The 19,446-nt window shown below is 48.3% G+C and overlaps 1 protein-coding gene across 1 annotated transcript; it reads left to right on the forward strand.

Annotated features, from left to right (window-relative positions):
* Positions 1-1,325: 1,325 nt before the first annotated feature.
* On the forward strand, positions 1,326-18,468 carry wfs1a (Wolfram syndrome 1a (wolframin)). The gene is made up of 11 exons (XM_056280551.1): positions 1,326-1,989; positions 8,567-8,646; positions 10,883-11,027; positions 11,153-11,326; positions 12,580-12,657; positions 12,896-13,056; positions 13,151-13,285; positions 14,211-14,456; positions 15,171-15,449; positions 16,823-16,986; positions 17,280-18,468. Exons 1-11 carry the CDS (start codon positions 1,326-1,328, stop codon positions 18,466-18,468), a joined length of 3,315 nt encoding a protein of 1,104 aa, XP_056136526.1.
* The last annotated feature ends 978 nt before the right edge of the window (positions 18,469-19,446 follow it).

A 19,446-nucleotide genomic window follows, 5' to 3' on the forward strand; every position in this document is an offset into this window, starting at 1 on the left:
AGGATGGCACAACACAGAAGAGCTAACGCATCAGACCAGGACTCCGCAGTCTACACCATCTACAGGCCAGTGGCCACTCTTTATATATATATATATATATATATATATATATATATATATATATATATATATATATATATATATATATATATATATATGGCTAATCGTCCATCTTAACTGGTGATATTTGCATTCTCACATATTCCACTGAAGACCTGTCTCAGTTGTCGTTGAAATGCGTACAGTCCTCTGCTGAGATCTAGTCACCATCTATTTCCAACTAGTTTTACTCTTTGAGAATAATAGTTAGTCTACTAAATTCCGAAATGACGTGAAAAGCCACAGGGAGTGGCCATGCGCACTTGCGACGCTCCTGAGGAGATGCAGTGGATAGGCTCCTGTTCTAACCAATCACATCGCTCAGTGGGCTGATTGGCAGTTGGCGCCGCCTATGAGGGCGCTTTCTATTTTAGGAGGGCGGACAAAGTGAAGCTCTCGTGTTGCTCACGGACCATGGCCTAAAAGTTGAACATAACGGGGGGGGGGGGGTCTCTCTGGTTTCAAAGCACAGAGAGGAATGGACCCCAGCAAAATATCTGATCCCGGCCAACGACTTCAAAAGGAACTTTGTGTCTTGAAGAAATCTGCGAAGCTAGACAACAGGTAATGCTGACTGATATTTTGTTTCATTGAGGGTTTTTTTTTCTTCTTCTCTTGCCACAGGTCATGGTCCGGGCAATCTAAAAGCTGCTGAGCTCAGTGAGAGTTTCTATACTTAGATATTGAAAGTCTGTGTGTGGGTGACGAAGCAAGGCTCTCAACAGGGACGAGCGATATTGCTGAAGAGGGCTGCTGGTATTAATATACTGTGCAAACACACTGAGTGAGAAGATACAACCTCTGTCCTTTTTGATCTGAAAAATCAGTTTACATTGCATTAAGCCATGTCCAGGCATCCAATCACCATTTGACATTTGTTCTGTTTTTTTTATTTTAATTGTAATGAGTAGCAGTTCAAAGTGACTCTGATATTAGATTTGAACTTGCGGAGTGGGTGCGGTTCATTTGCAGTCCATGTTCGTCTCCCAGTCAGATCTCATTCTCGTGTCCTTTCACTGGAGATGAAAGGTGTCATATTTTAGGTATGCAAAGAGGTTAAAATATCCAGAGGAATGGGTCCTCCAATTTCTCTTCAGAAGGACTTAAATGTCACTACATTTCACCATCCAACAAAACTAATACTTGCTGTCCCAACACGCAGCTCAAGGATGACATGTGCTACACTATATATTTTATTTTTCTCTCTTATTCTAGGACAGTTGGAGATGGATCTCCAGTCTCCACCCACTGCTGTCAACAGTGAGGGGTCATGCCCTGTCCTGGATAGCCCCTCCACCCCCTCCCCCACACTCTCCCAGATATCCCTTCCATCCATCTCCAGTAACCCCACACCTGGTCTCCCTCAGCCCTCCACAACTTCATCCTCCACAGATATGACCGTCGAACCCATGCAAACTACTCCTGCATCGTCCTCCCGGTCCCCATCTTCCTCTCCGCCATCTTCTCAAGTCGTCCATCCGTCTGCCCGCTCCCCTCCCTCCTTTTCATGTTCAGTCTCGCCTGCTCCTTCAGACAAATCTAAACCGACAGATCCTGCTACATCCTCCAATGACAAAACACCACCTTGTGCCTCTTCTGCCCACTCTGCCCGTCAGGCATCCAATCTTATGACCTCTCCCACATCTACGACGGCCTCCCTTAAGCCAACCAGCTTGGCCCTGAGCCCACCAACAAAAGGCCCACCTCATTTTTCCGCTCCATCCTCAACACAAGCCTCCTCCGCTATCCCTACCACTACCAGCTGTTCTTCCCCTGCTCCCTCTGCCAACCCCCACTCTAAGCGCACCTTTGCCACCATGGCCAAGCGAGTGATAATGGAGGAGAGAATTAGGAAGGCTGAAGAAGAGAGTGCCATGAATGAGGAGGAAGGTAAGCACGTTCTTATGTAGAGTCTGGGACTAAATGGCACATTGTGAGTTCTGCTTGCACCGTGAAACAGGAACACATAGTGTCATGGATTTGAAGCACAACTATTGTGTGATTTTGTTATGATTAGAACGATGTGAGATCATTGTCTCGATACGAGATCACTGTCTTAAGTCTGAAGTTGGAGGTAGGCCTAGTACTGACTGCACATTTTCAACTGAGTAGCTAACGTTACATATTATTACTTATACCATGGTCACAGGGAATACTCATTTCTCAGTGGCTGGAGGGTGCGCGTTACAACCGTTTAATCTACATGTTAATTAGGCTCAAGATAAATCATCATTCGAAATTCATACGCTGGCCACAAGTTACTATGTAACCATAGCAACATGCTGAATTACTAGTAAGCCCAGGAGACATTCAAAGCTTCATCTTAATGACTAACGTTGACCTGGTAATCTTAACTCTGAGTCCAAAATGTTCAACAAAAAATAGGTGAAAGTGTTTGTTTCCTAATTTTTGGCAAGTGACAAATGTATAAGCAGGATCATGTGTGTGTGCATGTGCGTATCCTTTAACCTAGTTAAAGGGTTTTAACGAACACCTTGCCATGGCTTACCCCTTATACAATACACTGACTGGATGCTTAGTTTGGTTTCTGAGGTTTGTACAATGTATGCTAGTTACACAGAGTTAGACAAACTTGTGGATACCTTTTTTATGTCAGTGTGTACAGTTTGGGGGTAGTTTGAAGAGTGAGTTTAGCTTATTTCCGCAAACTCCATGCTGCAAAATCCTAAAAATTAGAATATTGTTTTGAATTATTTTCCAGTAATATGCATACTGCTCTTCTTCTATGGTGGAAGAAGTGCAACATGCATGTTACCGCTGTAGATATCCAATGTGCTAAGCTAGGCTAAAATCATTGTTCAATGTACCTACTGTAAACTACTAATAAGACACGTTAGCCCCTAGCTAACGGGTCTGACCCTTTAGCCGAGCGGTTAGTGATGTCGCCTTGTGGTGCGGTACACCCCGTATCGAATCCCGCACCGGGCAAGAAAATAACCGGTTACACTACTAACCCCCACGCATCCACATAAAAAGGTATCCACCAGTTTGTCTTCAGATGGACACGTAGTGAAAACCAAACTATCTCTTTAACTTTGGCATTCTACAACAGGCGCTTTTACACCTTTCTAACATTTCTAAGTTAGCTTGTCTGAATCATGTTTGTAGCGAACCAACGAACTGTTATCAAAAGACTGATTTGTTGGCGCACGTTTGAGGTGACAGAGCACGTCTTACTTGCATCTGTGTCGATGGCGTTTCTGTTAAATCCTACCACGTGCGAACGCATGTGAGCAATACCAAGTGCCAGAATACGAGGGAAGGCAAGAGAGAATAATAACAGAGAAGGGGTGCAGAAAATATATTTTGCAAATTTTCTCAACAATTATGATTATAATTTTAATTTGAAAAAAAAAACTCAAAATTTTGTTACGCATTAAAATCTTACAACAGCATATATTTTTAGCTAGATTGTCACCCCCCCCAAAAAAATCCACACAGATGTCAAGATATGAATTAATTTATTTCATAACTAAATCGCTGAGAACTATTTTTCCTGCGTTTTTTAGGATAACTGATGTTAATTGCAAAAAAAAACTCAAACCATCAAAAAATGCCATAAACGGACAAAAGGTGACGTTGATTTAATTTCATTTTGTTGTGATTACATTCTGTGATTGAAGCCAGCACATTGAGTGTACTGCCAAGATTTTTGTGAGGCACAAGGGACTGTGACATTTAACATAGGGGCACTGCCACAGAGGGCAAAAGCTATTGCTTAAAGGGCCCTGGACACAGTTATTAAACTTTACACAACTAATGAGTGAGCATTACGTAGGAACTTGGCACCGGGTTTGAAACGCTCCAAGAATTTGGCTTGGGATACTTAACGTCAGCTACGTACCAGAATAGACACGTATGTACACCACTACACTGCACACGTGTCTTACTGTGCTCAAGTTACAATATTGTAACGTGCATGGATAAGTAGACACGTTGCTCCTTGACTAACGGGTCGGACCCTTTAGTCGACTGGTTAACGTTGTCGCTTGCGGAGTGGGAGACACGAGTTCGCGTCCCGGCTGTAGCGACGGTCTCACAGACTCCCCCCCGAATTCGCTACATTGGTGTCAGAAGTGGGATGGTGAGACTGTGAGGTCATCGGAAGCGCGTGCGCCCAGAGGCGTGAGGGAGCTGACATGCGCGCTTCCAGAAGGAGGGGGGTTGTGTAACATGCATGGATAAGCAGACACGTTGGTCCTTGACTAACGGGTCGGACTGGTTAACGTTGTCGCTTGCGGAGTGGGAGGCACGAGTTCGCGTCCCGGCTGTGGCGACGGTCTCGGACTACCCCCCGCATTCGTTACAATATATACTACATGTCAACAGGGTTTATGCAAAGGTTGCTCTTGATATGATTATAATATTTATATGATCTTCATTTGGTCATAGGGCTCCATCGAGTAATGGAAAAAAATAAAACGTTACAAAAATGCAGAGCTCTGCCGATTCGAATCCCCGTGTTACCATCCAAACCAAAACAAGGCTTGGTCGGGCTCCCTATAGACACAATTGGCCATGTCACACCTGGGAAGCCGGATGTGGGTATATGTCCTGGTCGCTGCACTAGCGCCTCCTCTGGTCGGTCGGGGCGCCTGTTGGGGCGAGGGGGGGTAACTGGGGTAAGTAGCGTGATCCTCCCACGCGCTACGTCCCCCTGGCGGAACTCCTCACCGTCAGGTGAAAAGAAGCGGCTGCCGACTGTACATGTATCGGAAGAAGCATGTGGCAGTCTGCAGCCCTCCTGGATCGGCAGAGGGGGCTGGAACAGCGCCCAGGGCGGCGGGAAGAGTGGGGTAATTGGTCGGGTACAATTGGGGAGAAAAAGGGGGGGAACTCATCTCTCATGTCATCATCAGCCGCTTCTCCGGGGTCGGGTCGCGGTGGCAGCAAGCTAAGTAGAGTACTCCAGACGTCCTTCTCCCCAACAACGCCCTCCAGCTCTTTCTGGGGGACCCCAAGACGTTCCCAGGCCAGATTGGACACGTAGTCCCACCAGCGAGTTCTGGGTCTACCCCGGGGTCTCTTCCCAGTTTGACGTGCCCTGTAAACCTCCAAAGGAAGGCGCCCAGGGTTAAGGGGTAATCAGATGTCCGAACCGCGAACCACTTCAACTTGCACCTTTCAACGCGAAGGAGCAGCGGCTCTACTCCGAGCTCCCTCCGGATGTCCGAGCTCCCTCCGGATGTCCGAGCTCCTCATCCAATCTCTAAGGCTGACCCCAGACACCCTACGGACGAAACTCATTTCAGCCGCTTGTATCTGCGATCTCACCCTTTCGGACACTACCCAAAGCTGATGACATAGGTGAGGGTTGGAACGAAGACCGACTGGTAAGTTGAGAGCTTTGCCTTCCGGCTCAGCTCCCTCTTCACCACAACTGCCCGGTACAACGTCCGCATGCTGCACCAATCCGCCTGTCAATCTCTCGCTCTATCCTACCCTCACTTGTGAACAAGACCCCGAGATACTTGAACTTTTTCACTTGAGGCAACAACTCATCCCCAACCCGGCGGGAGCAATTCACTATTTTCCGATAGAGAACCATGGCCTCAGAATTGGAGATGCTGACTCTCATCCCTACCATTTCACACTCAGCTGCAAGCCACCTCAGGGCGTGCTGGAGGTCGCGTTCTGATGAAGCCAACAAAACCATATCATCTGCGAAGAGCAGATATGCAATTCTGAGGTTCCCAAAACAGACACACTCCTCATCTTGGCTGCGCCTTGAGATCCTGTCCATGAATATCACAGAGTTGGAGACAAGGGACAACTTTGGCAGAGTCCGACACCCACCGAAAACGTGTCTGACTTTGTGCCGAGAACACAGCTCTCACTTTGGTTATACAAGGACCGGATGGCTTGTAGCAACTGCCCCTGTACCCCATACTCCCGCAGTACCGCCCACAGAGTGCCCCGAGGTACACGGTCATAAGCCTTCTCCAAGTCCACAAAACACATTTAGACTGGCTGGTCAAACCCCCATGCCTCCCTCAACACTTCCGCACGGATAAAGAGTCGGAGTGGGAATCGGTCGGAGCCTCCTTTCCAGCACCCTAGAGTACACTTTCCCAGGGAGGCTGAGCAGTGTGATGCCCCGATAATTGGAGCACACCCTCAGGTCCCCTTTTTTTTAAATATGGGATCCACCACCCCAGTCTGCCACTCCACAGGTACTGTCCCTGACCTCCATGTGACACTGAAGAGGCGTGTCAGCCAAGACAGCCCAGCAATGTCCAGAGCCTTCAACATCTCAGTGCGAATCTCATCCACACCCGACGCCTTGCCACCGAGGAGCTCCAGGACCTCTGCCAGGTATATGGGATGGGCTTCTCCCGAGTCTTCAGACTCTTCCTCCTCCACTGAGGACGTATTAGCCAGGTTCAGGGGCTCCTCAAAGTGTTCTTTCCACCGCCCGACAACATCCCCAGTCCGGGTTAGCAGTTCCCCTCTCCAGCTGAACACAGCCCAGGTCAAGCCCTGCTCCCCCTTCCTAAGTCGCCGGATGGTTTGCTAGAACTTCCTTGAAGCCAACTAAAAGTCCTCCTCTATAGCCTCGCCAAACTTCTCCCACACCCGAGTTTTTGCTTCCGTGACTGCCAAAGCCGCAGCCCTTCTGGCCTCCCGGTACCTGTCTGCTGCTTCAGGAGACCCCTGGGCCAACCAAGCCCAAAAGGCCTCCTTCTACATCCTGATGGCTTCCCTCGCCACTGGAGTCCACCAGCGGGTTCTTAGGTTGCCACCTCGACAGGCACGGATGACCTTATGACCACAGCTCCAACCTGCCACATCTGCAATAGAGGCTTTGAACATGGCCCATTCAGACTCCATGTCCCCAGCTTCCCTCGGGATACACGAGAGTTGAAGACCTCATGGACAGGAGCCTCTGCCAGATGTTCCCAGTTCACCCTCACTACACGTTTGGGTTTGCCAGATCTGTCCGGCAGCCTTCCCCGCCATCTGATCCAACTCACCACCAGGTGGTGATCAGTTTACAGCTCTGCTCCTCTCTTCACCTGAGCATCCAAATCATATGGCCGCAGATGTGATGATACGCCCACAAAGTCTATCATCAATCTTCGGCCTAAGGTGCTCTGGTACCAAGTACTATTATGAACTACTTTATGTTCGAACATAGTGTTTGTTGTGGCCGATCCATAACTCGCACAGAGGTCCAATAACGAGGCATTGCTTTGGTTCCAATCGGGGAGGCCGTTCCACCTAACCACACCCCTCCAGGTTTCTCCATCATTGCCCACGTGAGCATTGAAGTCCCCCAGCAGAACTATAGAGTCCCCAAGCAGAATCTTATCCAGGGCCCACCCAGAGACTCCAAGAAGGCCAGACACTCCAAACTGCTATTTGGTCTATTAGCACACACAACAGTCAGAGCCTTCCCTCCAGCGACTCGCAGTTGTACAGAGGCGACCCTCTCATTCCCCAGCGAGAACTCCAACACGGCAGCACTCAACCAGGGACTTGTGAGTATCCCCACACCCGTCCAGTGCCTGTCACTTTGGCCATCTCTGGAAAAGTAAAGAGTTCAGCCCCTCTCCAGGAATTTGGTACCAGAGCCCATGCTATGTGTGGAGTTGAGCCCAACTATATCTAGTTGGTACCACTCCACCTCCCACACCAGCTCAGACTCCTTCCCTGCCAGAGAGGTGACATTCCGCATCTCGATGACCATTCTGCGATGCCAGAAGTCGGCACACCCCAGTCCCTGCCTTTGCCTGCGGTCTGGCTTGCATTGCACCCTACCCCAATGCTCATCCCCGGGTGGTGGACCCACCACCATCCTCAGGTGGTGGGTCCAAGCTCCAAGTTGCTTTTTGGGCTGGGCCTGACCAGGCCCCATGGGTCTAGGCCCGGCCAACAGACACTCGCCAGTGAGCTCCCTTCCCAGGTCTGGCTCCAGGAGGGGGCCCCGGTTTCCCTTTTCCAGGCGAGGTGCTGTAGCTCTGCTGTTGTAATTTCATTGGGTTTCTTGGGAATCTCTCTAAGTCTTGCCCCTCCCCTGAGACCAATTTGGCTTGGGAGACCATACCAGGAGCTATTGCCCCTGACAACACAGCTCCCAGGATCACCAGGACACCAACACCCCTCCACCACGTTAAGGTTGCAATTTTCGGAGGGGGCGGGGGATGCAGAGCTCTGTTTACGTCATGCAAAATCTTAAATCATATTTCCACTTGTTAAATCTTCTGTTACAGCGAAGTGATAACAATCTGACTCAGACAAAAGCTTTAGGATGGAGGAGATTTACTTTATGAGTTTTATTCTTGCTATCTTTGTTGCTATATGTGTCCATGTTTGAATAACATATGTAGACTGTGGAACATGTCGGCCTTGTGGTGCTCATCTTTGCCGTCCTTTAGTTTCGTCTCCTAGCTTTCACTTTTCACCTCACTTCACCTCTCATCTCCTCCACTGTCCTCTCCTCAAGACGAAGAACCGGAGGAGGACTTGTCCTTTGATCAGTTGGTGGCAAAAGCAGAAGCTGGTGATGCCAGGGCACAGACTCGCGTGAGTTGAAACACACGTGCACACACACACACACGTACACATGCACACATGCACTACGCACACACGGTTACTTAGACTTAGCAGATATGTATTGAGTCTCCCACTGGTTGACAGAGCACTCTGTCTGGGCGCGCATGTCTTATTTTTAGCCATCTGGAAGATGATCTTGTGTTTTCAATGTATTACAGTCGCACACATACACATCACTCTAAACACTGTGATGCTGTACTACACAGTGCATGCATGGCTTCATACCACTCATGGGCTGGAAATATTCACACACACCCTGTACACATGTGCTTTCCCTCTAACTCTCTCACTATGGATTGCACACACATTAAAACACACTAAGAGGAGAAAAAAAACCATGGTGTGTGTGGGGGGGGGGGGGGCAAGTTTGGAAGATGAGCCACAACTGTATGTAACACCTCCCAACTCTCAAAAGGGTAAATTCCTACGTGACACACCTCAGTCCCCAAAAAGTCCTGCACCCTCCTATATACCTACAACAAAAAGAGCAGCGGTACGTTTGCCAGTAGTCTACAGCGCATATCTCCGAATACTCATGAACAAGCATCCATGTCTATGGTCACGTTGCAGAATTACAATAACTAAGATGTGATATGCCCAAAGAATAATAACAGAAGCTAATAACTAAGATATGATCATGCAAGTGTGTCACCATCCTATACTGCATTCACTCAACTGGAACAGCCACAAAAACACATAATACCTACAACTGTATAGAGGCGCCTACAGCTGTATGTTGTATACACAATGGAAAGGCAGCTACTGATCAAGGTCCAGGTAATTTTTATTAGATTATTACATAGCTATAAAGCAACACACCTGCATGGTCGCAGTTCCCCTTAATACACACAGAGCTCGTCCCCCTACACACTAGACATGAGATGAAAAAACTGTGCGAGCGCAGAGAGGAGGAAGTGGACGTTATAAAATGCAAGTTAAGATTAGAAAACAGTCACTTGATACACCCCCAGTCTGGGGAGAGGACTGTGTAGTCATGGCTGTGAGTGTAAACGCCACAGGGACAGGGAATTGTGGGTGTTGTAGTTTTGTGTCCCAAGTGATTCCTATGGAAACGGTACCGTTTGTGATAGGTTTTAATTTAAAGTAGGCCTTTAATAAGAATAGTAAGATATACTGTATTATCTGCTGCACTGTTTCCTTGTGCCCTGTAATTGCTGTATGCCCGTATGTGAATTAAACCCTCTAATAGGTGAGCTAACGGTGTGGGAAGATGGCTGCGCCAACTCGCGTTTGCAGCGGCCTCACCCAGTACCGTCCATGCAGTGTCTTTGTCCACGTCTGCGTCAAAGTTTTGTCTTCGTTTATGGCTGGGAGAGCGGGGGGGGGGGGCAGGCTAAGCTAACTGTTAGCCCATGCAGACCGGAGATCCGATAACACCGAGGGCGGTCTGGCGACGGCCTCACCTGGGATTAACTGCTGTTTTTGATGTCGTCGTGAGGAGTACGGGGTGGTGTGTCGAGGGTGTCCGGCTGGGAGAGCTGGCGCTGGATCGGCTGGGAGAGCTTGGTCTGCTTCGTCCGATGGGCCCGGGAACCACGGCCCCTGCCTGGAGCTGCGCCCGAGAAGGAAACGCCGAGGGCGGTTTGACAGGACACAGAAGCGGGGGGGAGGGGGCTAGGCTAACTGTTAGCCCATGCAGACCGGAGATCCGGTAACAACGAGGGCGGTCTGGCGACGGCCTTACCTGGCGTTGACTGGTGTTTTTGATGTCGTCGTGAGGAGTATGGGGAGGTGTGTCGAGAGTGTCCGGCTGGGAGAGCTGGCGCTGGATCGGCTGGGAGAGCTTGGTCTGCTTCGTCCGATGGGCCCGGGAACCACGGCCCCTGCCTGGAGCTGCGCCCGAGAAGGAAACGCCGAGGGCGGTTTGACAGGACACGGAAGCGGGGGGGAGGCTAAGCTAACTGTTAGCCCATGCAGACCGGCGGTTCCGACAGTCATCCTGGCTGGCGCTCGTTCCCTTGGACAGTGATTTTTATTTATTTGTAGTTTTGATATATGTGTTAGTTTGGATATGTGTTTTCTTGTAGTTTGGGGCGTGTTTTTGTCTTTGTGTTGTACTACTGTGAGCTGGGGGAAACGGCGTTTCGTTACATTCCAGGTACGCAAGTGCGTGAAGTGAAATGGCAAAGTGCTGCTGATTCCTAAATCAGCTCTGACAGCCATGTCCTTTTGTCTCGTCTTTCAGCTGGCTCAACACTACCTGATTCTAGCCGAAGAGAAGGACGCAGATGTAAATAACCGCCTGGCTGTTAACTGGCTGATTAAAGCGGCCAAACAGGGCCGAGGGCGTGCAGCGCGGCTGCTGCAGCGCTGTTGGATACAGAGGAAAGGTAATGCGTCCTGTGTTGGTGTACACAGGAACTGGCACAAGTGCATATGCACATGTCTAAATCTGTGGCCCTTTTTTTTCTTCTTTTTTTTGCTCGTCTTCGCTTATCTCGTCTCTCTCGAACAGGTGTCACTGCAGAGAATGAGGTAGACGTGCGAAAACTGTCCACAGAGAGCAAGTTTGAGCAAGCGGTTCGTAAGGCGGCCATGATGATGTACTGGAAGCTAAACCCAGACAGGAAGAAGAAGGTGGCTGTGGCTGAGATGCTGGAAAATGTCGGCCAGGTCAATGCTGCACAAGGTAGGACAGGCACTTTCCACCCGTACACACAAACACATGACAAAAAACAGCAATACCAACAGCTAAAGTATTATGCAGAGAGATTTATCCGCCTCTTCCTTCTTTTTTTATGACATGCCCCCCACACACGCACGCGCCCAGTGGTTAGCCATGTTGCCTCACAGCAAGAAGGTCCTGGGTTCGAATCCCAGGCAGTGACGTCGTAGTAGGGGGGAAAGGGGGAAGGACCTATCAGTGCCCAGAAGTGAGGGGAGGGCCGGGGGGGCGGCTCGGGAAACCTGGAATTAAAAGTTTTTATTTGGTTTGCAAATTTGCATTTCTAACTAATTAGTGTCATAACTTCAGTTAAAATTGGCTCAATACATCGGTTGAGGGACTTAAAGTAAATAGTGGAGGCTCTCTGAGGCCCCTCTCACCCCTTACAAAAGGTGCAAAATGGTTTAGTCCGCCCCTCACGAGCATCTCTCAGTGCAGCTCATCTAGTCCTGTCGCGATTGGCTGCTGATACAAACACAAGCACAGAGTCATGCCTTTCCCCAAAGAAAGCAAAATCTGGGTTCCAGAAAAGAAAAGGAAAAAAAAGAAAGGGAGCGAAGGCAAAATGGGGGGAAACAACTGTTGAGTAATTTCTTCCAAAAGAAAGTTGAGCTAGGAGCTTTTAAAAGAAAGGTGTCTACCTAACTAGCTAAAGAAGAAAGCTATGATAGCTAACTAGCTAAAGCGGAAAGAGGCTACTTATGTATGTATAGGGCCCAGAATTTTGTGCCACACCCCTGGTCCCCGGTCCTTCCTATGTGGAGTTTGCATGTTCTTCCCATGTCTGCATGGGTTTCCTCTGGGCGCTCTGGTTTCTTCCCACCATCAAAAAGACATGCATGTTAGGGTGGAGTTGGTCCCCGGGTGCTGCACGGTGGCTGCCCACTGCTCCTAGCTACACAGCTAGGATGGGGATAATTGCAGAGAATGAATTTCGTCATGTATGTACAATGACAAATAATGTGTATTCTATAAACACACAAAGGTGTAAAACGCAACACCATAACAATTACTATATGCAATGGGCCTAATGTACTGTGTGATAAATATAACCACGTGATGTGCAGCATTGCAGTGTATAGTTTGCTGCCAGAAATATCTAGCAGTCCACTAGCCCTTTGTGATTTCTCTCAGTGTTTGCAGCTGCCACAGTTAATATCAAATTGCAGTGCTGGCAGCTGTAACCCAGAGGTGCTGTTGTCATTCCTTTCCAACAGGTGGCGCCACAAGCAGGATCCCTGGCCCGACCTCGGACAAGACTCAAAAAGTTTTAGAGAGCATGGTCAGCAGTGATTGTAAGTGTCTCTTTGTCTGAATGTGTGTGTGTAAGAGAGAGAGAGAGAGAGAGAGAGAGAGAGAGAGAGAGAGAGAGAGAGAGAGAGAGAGAGAGAGAGAGAGAGAGAGAGAGAGAGAGAGAGAGAGAGAGAGAGAGAGAGAGAGAGAGAGAGAGAGAGAGAGAGAGAGAGAGAGGTTTAAAGACACATAAGAGAGGGAAAACTGTCTCTTCGAGCCCTGTGCTTTGTCTCCCCTCAGCCAACCAGATGGTGGACCTGGATGATTTCGTAGAGATAACAAAGCAGTATGCCCAGGGTATCGTACCCTCTGCCTCCCAAAGCAGCAGCCAAGATAAGCCTCAGGTTAATCGCTCAACACTCCAGGATAAAGGCAAGGAGGTATCGCCTAATCTGCAAGATGTAAATGATTTAATGTGATGTAAAACTGCTGCCTAGTCTTCACTGTCAGTTGCAGCAACTAATGTTTAGGTGTGTGTGTGTGTGTGTGAATTAGACGTCCCAGCTGGTCCCAACAGGTGCAAGGAAGACCCACAGAAGCTCTTGGGGCTTGGGTCGAGGTGGGATGATGCTGGACACCAAGCGCAGTGGAGCCATTAAACGAGCCATGGACATCAAATCACATTTAATGGTACCTTACACATACATTTGTCTCGTAGCACTTGACATTATTGTGCAACTCTCTCGCTTTGTGAAGTACCGTTTTTCCACAGCCGCTTATTTAATCAAAATTTCATCATCAAACGTTCCCTAAAATATGGCGTCCGGGTAGCGTAGCGGTCTATTCCGCTGGCAACCAACACGGGGATCGCCGGTTCGAATCCCCGTGTTACCTCCGGCTTGGTCGGGCGTCCCTACAGACGCAATTGGCCGTGTCTGCGGGTGGGAAGCCGGATGTGGGTATGTGTCCTGGTCGCTGCACTAGCGCCTCCTCTGGTCGGTCAGGGCACCTGTTTGGGGTGAGGGGGCACTGGGGGAATAAGCGTGATCCTCCCACGTGCTATGTCCCCCTGGCGAAACTCCTCGGCAGAGGGGGTGGAGCAGCGACCGGGACGGCTCGGGAGAGTGGGGTAATTGGCCGGATACAATTGGGGAGAAAAAAGGGGGAAAAATTACACAAAAAAAAAATTCCCCCAAAATAAATTGCCATAATTAGAGGCTATGCAGGACCCCATGCAATACTTAATGTTAATGCAATATTCTCAATACAGTATGATGTGCAAACTCTATAGAAGTAGAGCCACTATTTATTTATTTCAGTCATATTACCTTCCCCTTTTTACCATCTTAAATATTGTGAAAATTTGCAGGGCAACAAAAGAGATTATGATGTTGGTTGTGATTCTGTTTTCTTTATACAGCCACTGTCAGTGTGTTATTTGGAAAACCAATTCACGTTGTAATATGAATCATACACCTTAGTGAATGCCACCATTTGTAATCGTTTTTTGCACCGTTTGATATATTTTTTTTCAAAATGAATGTTTTGAATTCCTGGCCCTATGCCAAAGTGCTTGCTGTGCCATAGCTGTGACCTCTGGCCCTCCTCGCACCAGGTGCTGCAGTATCCGCTCCAGAGCTTCTTCGAAATGAAGGAGAGTCTCATAGACTGGGCGTCACGGGCCGGCGTCCAGTGGCTGAGCACCATCATCCCCACGCAACACGTCAACGCCCTCATCTTCTTCTTCATCATCAGCAACCTGACGGTTGAGCTGTTCGCCTTCGTCATCCCTCTGCTGGTCTTCTACCTGTCCTTCATCTCGATGGTGATATGCACGCTGCGCGTATTCCAGAGTAGCAAGGTGAGAGAGTCGTGCAGGTATTTTGTCGGGCCCCGTTTTAATTTAGTTGACTTTTCCCTGCTTTCTCGGTATCGGTGGTGGGTTATCGCAACACGTACATCCAGAACATTACAAAGGCTTTAACCTTTATTGAGAGAGAGAGAGATAATGAAACAGGAAATTAAATGTTTCATTGTCCACGGCTCTATTCTAAGGCGAATTTTGCTTTGAAATTCTTTTATTGGGCGTCCGGGTGGCGTGGCGGTCTGTTCCGTTGCCTAGCAACGTGGTAGGCGTTCGAATCCCCGTGTTACCTCCGGCTTGGTCGGGCGTCCCTACAGACACAATTGGCCGTGTCTACGGGTGGGAAGCCGGATGCGGGTTGCTGCACTAGCGCCTCCTCTGGTCGGTCGGGGAAGGGGGGAACTGGGGAGAATAGCGTGATCCTCCCACGCGCTACGTCCCCCTGGCGAAACTCCTCACTGTCAGGTGAAAAGAAGCGGCTGGCGACGCCACATGTATCGGAGGAGGCATGTGGTAGTCTGCAGCCCTATCCAGAATGGCAGAGACTGGCATGGCTCGGCAAAGTGGGGGTAATTGGCCGGATACAATTGGGGGGGGGAAGAAATTTTTAAAAACATGTTTCATTTATTGCCAGCAAGCTATGAAATAGTATTGTTTCTTCGCCGACTCTTCCTTTGGTTCGGTTACCCTCTGTTTCTCTATGGCTTACAGACTTGGGAGAACTTCAGCGCCCTGACGGCCCTGCTGACACGGTTTGAACCCAGGCTGGACGTGGAACAGGCAGAAACCAACTTTGGCTGGAACAATCTCGAGCCGTACCTTTATTTCATCCTCTCCGTCTTCTTTGTCATCTTCTCCTTCCCTGTGGCTGACAAGGGCTGGATTCCCTGTTCGGAGCTCTCCACGGTGGCCATCTTCTTCACTGCTGTCAGCTACATGAGCCTCAGCCCTACTGCCACTATGTATGCACGTCGAGCGATGTTCATAGAGGTGAGGGGCCACGAAACACTGAATCATGCCATGAAGAATGGGTTTAAAGCTGAAATCCAGGATTCCTCTGAGCTGTCCCCTCCCTCTGGCCATGATAACTATAAACAAGCTGTAGCGGCCATTTTCTCTTATGTACCTTCAGTTCAGCGGTAGTTCCCACCCTCGTAAAAGTGAGAACCTTGGACCAAAATGATGACAGTCAATCTAATATATTACAAACTACATCAAACTGCTATGGTATGAAGATTGAATGTAGAATTGGTGGATTATCTGTCCAGCTGAAGCATTGCCACATTGCAATTCAATAATTTTTCCTGTTCGAGTACACCAGTGTTTATCCTACCCAGTCACACATTTCAGCAGTGATATACGCAGATGTGTCTCCAACCATGCTAAAGATGCCAGTTATGTAACTTGACTTCATGGTCCAAATAGCTATTTATCAATGGAGAAAAATCCCAGGTAACACTTTACTTTAAGTGCATGTAAGAAGTGTTAATAGGTAATAAGACCCTTATAAGTCCTCATAACATGCTTATTAACATTATTTGGTGTTAACCAGACTAAGTGTCAATAATGACATCATAAGGGGCACCCCAGTGGCCCACCTGGTAGAGCAAGTACCACATAAGGCTGGGCCCTTACCAAGGTGGCCTGGGTTCAAATCCGGCCCGGGCCCCTTGTTGTGTGTCGTCCCCTCTCTCTCTACTGTCACTGTTAAAATAAAGCAGAAAATGCCAAAAAAAAAACACAAAAAAATATCAAAAAAAATATATAAAAATAAAAAAAAAATATATATATATATAATTGCATCATAAACACACTTTCAGCCACTAGGCGGCGCTTGCAAAATATGCAAAACCTACTTTTCCACTCATCTTGGGTTGTAATTCCAATCTGCATAAAACTGCACATAGCATCTAAGGACCCTCATGTTAAAAAGTTAAAATAATTTCGATAGTCCACAAAATGCCAACGTTATGACTTATAAGGGCCATATTACATATTAACTACTACTTATTATAGCCTTATTGATACATAATAATATTTATAAACATTTTATAAGGACTTATAAGGGCTTTAGTACCTATTAACTAACACTTATTAGATGCACTTAATGTAACGCATTACCAAATCCCGGATTTCAGTTTAGGGATTTAAAAATTTTTTTTTACAGTTGCAGTTTTGCTTTACATTACCAACAGGTTGCTGCACCTTGTGATCAAATACTGTAAAACCAACTATCAATTCTCTCAGACCTTATTAGGAGGGTTTTCCCCCCCCACATTTTATGTACCATAGCTGATTTTATTGAGACGCGATCTCAAATTTGCTGAAAATGTATTTTAGATATCCATGTCTTCTTCTCTCAGGTGGCGTCGTCCCTGTGTGCCCTGACCACGTTCCTCCCAAAGCACATGGCAGTGCCTCGCATGTTTGGACACACCTTTGCTACTCTGCCACTCGGGGAATCGGTGGTGCTGAAGCTCAGTCTTCCCTGCCTGTTATATGTTTACCTCTTCTATCTTTTCTTCAGGTGAGCTGGAGGTATAGACACGTTTTACGTTTTAGTATTAAAAACGTAGAGTCATTTGGAATCGAATTGAAAATTCATGGTGCGTTGTTTCACCCTTAGTCACAAATTAGGAATGATCGGTTGATTCTCTTGACAACATAGCAAAGCAAGATTGATTGCTAAGATTAAATGGTGCTAAAAGCAAAGAAATGTTTGCATTTCTGTGAGTGCTCGAGTGTTTTGGTAGATATTGCTTCATCTAGTTGTGACCTGTCGTGTAATTTACACTCTGCGTTTCTTTACTCACCCTTCAGCATGGCAAGGATGCGAGGTTTCCGGGGCACGTACTGCTTCCTGGTCCCCTACTTGGTGTGCTTCATGTGGTGCGAGTTCTCGGTGGTGCTGCTTCAGAATTCTTCTGCTGTGGGTCTGATCCGCACCTGCGTTGCCTACTTCCTGTTTCTGTTTGCCCTGCCCGTGCTGGCCTTTGGTCTGGCTGCCATGCTCCTCGTTCAGCTTTTCAAGTGGTTCTTGGAGCTAGAACTGACCAAAATGATCGTGACACTGGTTGTATGTGCCATCCCTGTCATCCTGCGGCTCTGGACGCGGTTCAGCATGTCCATCCTGGACGTGTTTCGCTCCCTGACGCACCGCGGGGCCGTCAAAGTCATCCTGTTCTGCGTCTCCATGGTGATCCTGTTCTTCTGGATGTACTTGCACCACACCGAGGGGCTGAAGGTGTACAACTCCACCTTGACCTGGCGGAAGTACAGCCAGCTGTGCGGTCCCCCAGCGTGGCAGACCAAAGGCATGGCTCAGACGCAGATCTCCTGCAGCCACCTGCAAGGTCACAGGGTCACCTGGACCGGACGTTTCAAGCACGTTCGCGTCGCCGAGACAGAGAACGGAGCTCAGTCGGTCATTAGCCTGCTGCCAGTGTTCATGGCGGACTGGCTGCGGTGCCTGTACGGGGAGAACTACCCAAAATGTGAGCCAAAGAACACCACGGTTGCAAACCTTACCGCCAGCTTCGCGGCCGGCTCCACCCCATCCTCCGTTGACATGCCCATACTACTGCAAATACAGGAGGAGGAGGAGCTCTGCCAGATGAAAGCGCTGGCCAAGTACACGTGCCATGTCAAGCGCTTTGACAGTTTCCGCTTTGAGGTGACGGTAGGGATGATCCGAGATAAAGGCATGGATGCAGACGACCCAGCCAGCGATATCGTCCTGATGGCCAGCCATGAGTTCAGGCAAGTCCTGCTCAACCTCGACCCCGGGAACATGGTTGAATTCAGCACCAAACTAGAGGGACGTCTAGGGGCCCGGGCTCCAGCCTTCGAGTTAAAGGCAATCCACTGTCTGGACTGTGTTTCCTCACTTTTGAATAGAGGCCGGCAGGTGAAGATAGAGAGAGACTGGAGACGCACTACAATGCGAGCCATGAAGTTTGCCTTCGATTTCTTCTTTTCTCCCTTCTTGTCGGCAAGAATCGGCGTCTAAGAAAGAAGATGGCGAGAAAGTTGAGAGGTTCATAGTTGGGGGGGGGGATCATTTTAACATAACAACTTAGAGTATTGTGTTTACTTGCATGATCGTGTCTGTGTCTATTGGGACATTTAACAATGTGAATGAAAGATGTTTTGCAGACGTTTCTACATGTAAAATGTGGTGTTTCCACATAATGACTTCCTTTTCGCGCATGACTTTATGACGAATGTGTCTTAAGGGACTTTTTTTTGATAGAAGATGTCCTATTTTTATTGCATATGATGCCCCTAAAAGAATGATAGATTATTCAGTGGCCAAAACCCAATACTGGTAACTAAACAGAAAAAACTACCGACGTTTTTTTCTTTTCCCTTCCCCCTTTATTCTCCCAGTTGTACTAAGCCAATTACCCCACTCTTCTGAGCGTCCCGGTCTTTGCTCCACCCCCTCTGCCGAGCCGGGGAGGGCTGCAGACTACCACATGCCTCCTCCGATACATGTGGAGTTGTCAGCCGCTTCTTTTCACCTGACAGTGAGGAGTTTCGCCAGGGGGATGTAGCACGTGGGAGGATCACGCTGTTGCCCCTCCAGTTCTCCCTCCCCCCTGAACTTCAGCGCCTATTCAGTGAATAAGCGCCCCGACTGACCAGAGGAGGCGCTAGTGCAGCGACCAGGACACATACCCACATATGGCTTCCTACCCGCAGACACAGCCAATTGTGTCTGTAGGGATCGCCTGACCAAGCCGGAGGTAACACGGGGATTCGAACCGGCGAGCCCCGTGTTGGTAGGCAACGGAATAGACCGCTACGCTACCCGGACGCCCCACCACTGACCTTTTTAAGGAGGGAGTAAACTTTTTTTTCTTTTTTTGCATTTTTCAAGCTGAAACATATTGGTAAGACCCTAGGCTTTTCCAAACTGACTACCCAAAAGATAAATCTCTTTTACAAGATTTTTCAAATTTTTGAAAATGTGAGTAGATGTAGA

The sequence above is a fragment of the Lampris incognitus genome, chromosome 5 (genome assembly GCF_029633865.1).
Source record: "Lampris incognitus isolate fLamInc1 chromosome 5, fLamInc1.hap2, whole genome shotgun sequence".
In the NCBI taxonomy this organism is placed as follows: domain Eukaryota; kingdom Metazoa; phylum Chordata; class Actinopteri; order Lampriformes; family Lampridae; genus Lampris; species Lampris incognitus.